The 2,953-nt window shown below is 44.0% G+C and overlaps 1 protein-coding gene across 1 annotated transcript; it reads left to right on the top strand.

Annotated features, from left to right (window-relative positions):
- Positions 1–963: 963 nt before the first annotated feature.
- LOC122296752 lies at positions 964–1,413 on the top strand. The gene has a single exon (XM_043106549.1). It carries the CDS (start codon positions 964–966, stop codon positions 1,411–1,413), a length of 450 nt encoding a protein of 149 aa, XP_042962483.1.
- The last annotated feature ends 1,540 nt before the right edge of the window (positions 1,414–2,953 follow it).

The raw sequence follows: 2,953 nt of genomic DNA, 5'->3' as shown, positions 1-2,953 counted from the left end.
TGGGCTTCTCTTCATCTCATCTCATCTCCTCAAAGCCTTTTAATCTAAGAATCCCCAAGGTTCAAAAGTAAAAATTCACTAAGGGCCTTTATCATAAAAATCTATTCACCTCTTATTCACAAAGCTTAGGGAACCTTTTCTAAAATAAAATAAAACAACCATGACAAGAAGAAACAATAACTTGGCAGTCCTCATAGTCTGAAGCCATGCATACCTTATTAGGAATTACAGACGACAACCACTGGACCACTATACAAATTTTGTCACCATTTGGTTATAAATATGACTTTTCTTGCTTTTAATTTTGACAAGTGTGACTTCATGTATAGGGATTCAATGTACAAACTTTTCATTCAATATTGACAAACAGTTCTTTTAGTTTTTGTCTTTATTTCTATTGGTTGTGCTACTTTATATAGAGTTCACCCAATAAAGGTTCTCACCAAGACACCCTGAAGAAGATCCTACAAAGACCTGACGCCTCAAGCTGCCTCACAAACTAGGTCGTGGAGTTGAGCAAATTCAACATCGAGTATGTACCTTGGAATTTGGTCAAATGGCAAGTGTTGGTAGATTTTATTACAGAATTCATCGGCTTGCCAGACTAGAGAGAGAGTGGAGGTACATATTGTTACAGACAAAGGTGAAGAACATGATTACGCCATTAAAGTGGCGTTCAAAACTATGAACAACAAGGCATTGTTCTTTGGCCTAACAATTGCCAAGTCTTTGGGCACTGAGGAAGTAGAGGTACGAGCTGACTTCCAGGTAGTGGTCAGCCAAGTATGGGGAGAATTCGCAGTGAAGAGTGAAAAATTGAAAAAGTATCTAACACTAATAGAGGTTGAGCGCACCCACTTAAGATACTTCCAAATTCAGCAAGTTCCAAGGGTCCAGAATCAAAAGGTGGACAAGTTAACACGAGCAACATCCAGGCAAGAAAATTCTCTCCTACTAGAGTGAATGGTAATTGAGACCGTTGAGATACCTACCATGGGGATTGAGGTAGTGGAAGTCAAACCGGGAGCCCCAGGGTGGGCGTTGGATATTATCAAATACATAGATGCCAACGAGGTACACGATGATACGTGGGAAGCCAGGAAGATCAAGAACACAGCAGCGCGTTACACTATAGTCAAAGGCATCCTGTATCGAATGCGATACTCCACACCACTCTTGAGGTGCATCCCATTCAAAGAAGCCCAATTCGTGCTAGCAGGAGTGCATGAGAGAATATGTGGTGACCACTTAGGAGGGCAGGTGCTAGAAAACAAAGTGATGAGAGCAGGGAATTGCTTGCAGCGCGCCCTTGAGGATTCTAAGGAGTACGTGCGGAAGTACAAGAAATGCCAAAAGTACTCCAGAATGTCTCATCACCTACCAAATGAACTGACATCGATCACATTGCCATAGCCCTTCGCAATGGGGAATCAACCTGGAAGGACCCCTTACTCAAGCAAAGGAGGAGTAAGATTTGTAGTGGTGGCGGTAGATTAGTTCACCATGTGAGTAGAGATTGAGGCGTTAGCAACAATCACAGAAAGCAACATCACATGTTTTCTATGGAAGATAGCCATTTGTAGATTCAGCATCCCCCGCATCATCATATTAGATAATGGGAGGCAACTTGACTTTGACCACTACCAAGATTGGTGCTGGAAAATGGGTATCAAATTCCACTACTTGTACCCGGGACATCCCCAGTCCAACAGGAAGGTGGAGGCAACCAATAAGATGCAGATGGGAATACTCAAGAAGAAGCTTAGTGACAGAAAGGGCACTTGCGCGAAGGAACTCCCCATACTTCTATGGGCCTAACGGATCACGGTGAGGACCTCGATGGGAGAGACTTCATTCACCCTCACTTACGGCCATTTGGCGATGCCGCTAGTTGAAGTCGGGATCACTACCTACAAGGTGCAGCAGTTTAAGCAAAACTCCAACAACGAGTGACTAGAAGAGTAGCTTGGAAGAGATCAGGCTTGAAGTGGAAGTGAGAACAGCCATCAACAAGAGGAGGGCAGAGCGATATTTCAATAAGCGGATATGCCTAAGGGCATTCAAGATTGGGGACCTCATGCTAAAGCAAACGGGAACAACTACCCAAGACGAAGGGAAGCTATGCCCTCAATGGAAGGCCCCTACGTGGTCACTGCCAACAACCACCCAAGTTCCTAATGGCTACAGGACTCCCAAGGGAACAAACTACCACACCCATGGAATGCCAAACACCTACTAAAGTTTTATTGCTAAAAGTTTAATGATTTGTAATTTACATTTCCATGTCAACAACACATATTCTATTAATGAAAGTGTGACTTTTTAGGAATAAAATGTATAAACTCCCTATCGCCAACAACGTAATCTTCATCAACGTAAATCTCCATCAGCAAAATCTCTAACAACTACTTACCTCCCCGTGAGGCACCAAAGGGATGAGTTACGCCAAAGGCTACTTTATCCCTCTTGTAGGTCAGTGTAGGTCAGCACTCAACTGCCTGATGCCAACTTAATCTTCATCAACACAATCTCCATCAATGTTATCTCCATGAACGTAATCTCCATCAACGTAATTTACATCAACGTAAATCTCCAACAACTAATTACCTCCCCCATAGGGTACCAATGGATGAGTGTAATTCCTAAGGCTACTTTATCCCTCCCACGGCAGAGTACATGCCAGCTCTCAGCTGCCCGACAACTTACCTTCCTCGTGAGCATCAACAAGTGAGAGTGGGTCCAATCCCAAACTGCCCAAACAACCTACCTCCCTGTGAGGGTCAATAGGCATGTCCAGCCCCCACTACAACCTGACCTCCCTCACGGAGAAGAGCAGGTCCAACCTCTCGACTACCTGAACAACTTACCCTGGCCTTCGCCACGATGAAGAGTGGGATCAACACTAGCCTAACCCAACATTTACCTTCCTGTGATATCAATTGGTGAGAATGGG

Source organism: Carya illinoinensis, chromosome 15, assembly GCF_018687715.1.
Source record: "Carya illinoinensis cultivar Pawnee chromosome 15, C.illinoinensisPawnee_v1, whole genome shotgun sequence".
NCBI classification, from domain to species: Eukaryota; Viridiplantae; Streptophyta; class Magnoliopsida; order Fagales; family Juglandaceae; genus Carya; species Carya illinoinensis.
The sequence above is the reverse complement of the archived record's forward strand: the minus strand, read 5'-3'. Positions and strand labels throughout refer to the sequence as shown.

What these genes read in the sequence shown, in the direction of transcription:
- LOC122296752 (XM_043106549.1), top strand. Translation starts at nt 964, where the DNA reads ATGGTAATTGAGACCGTTGAGATACCTACCATGGGGATTGAGGTAGTG.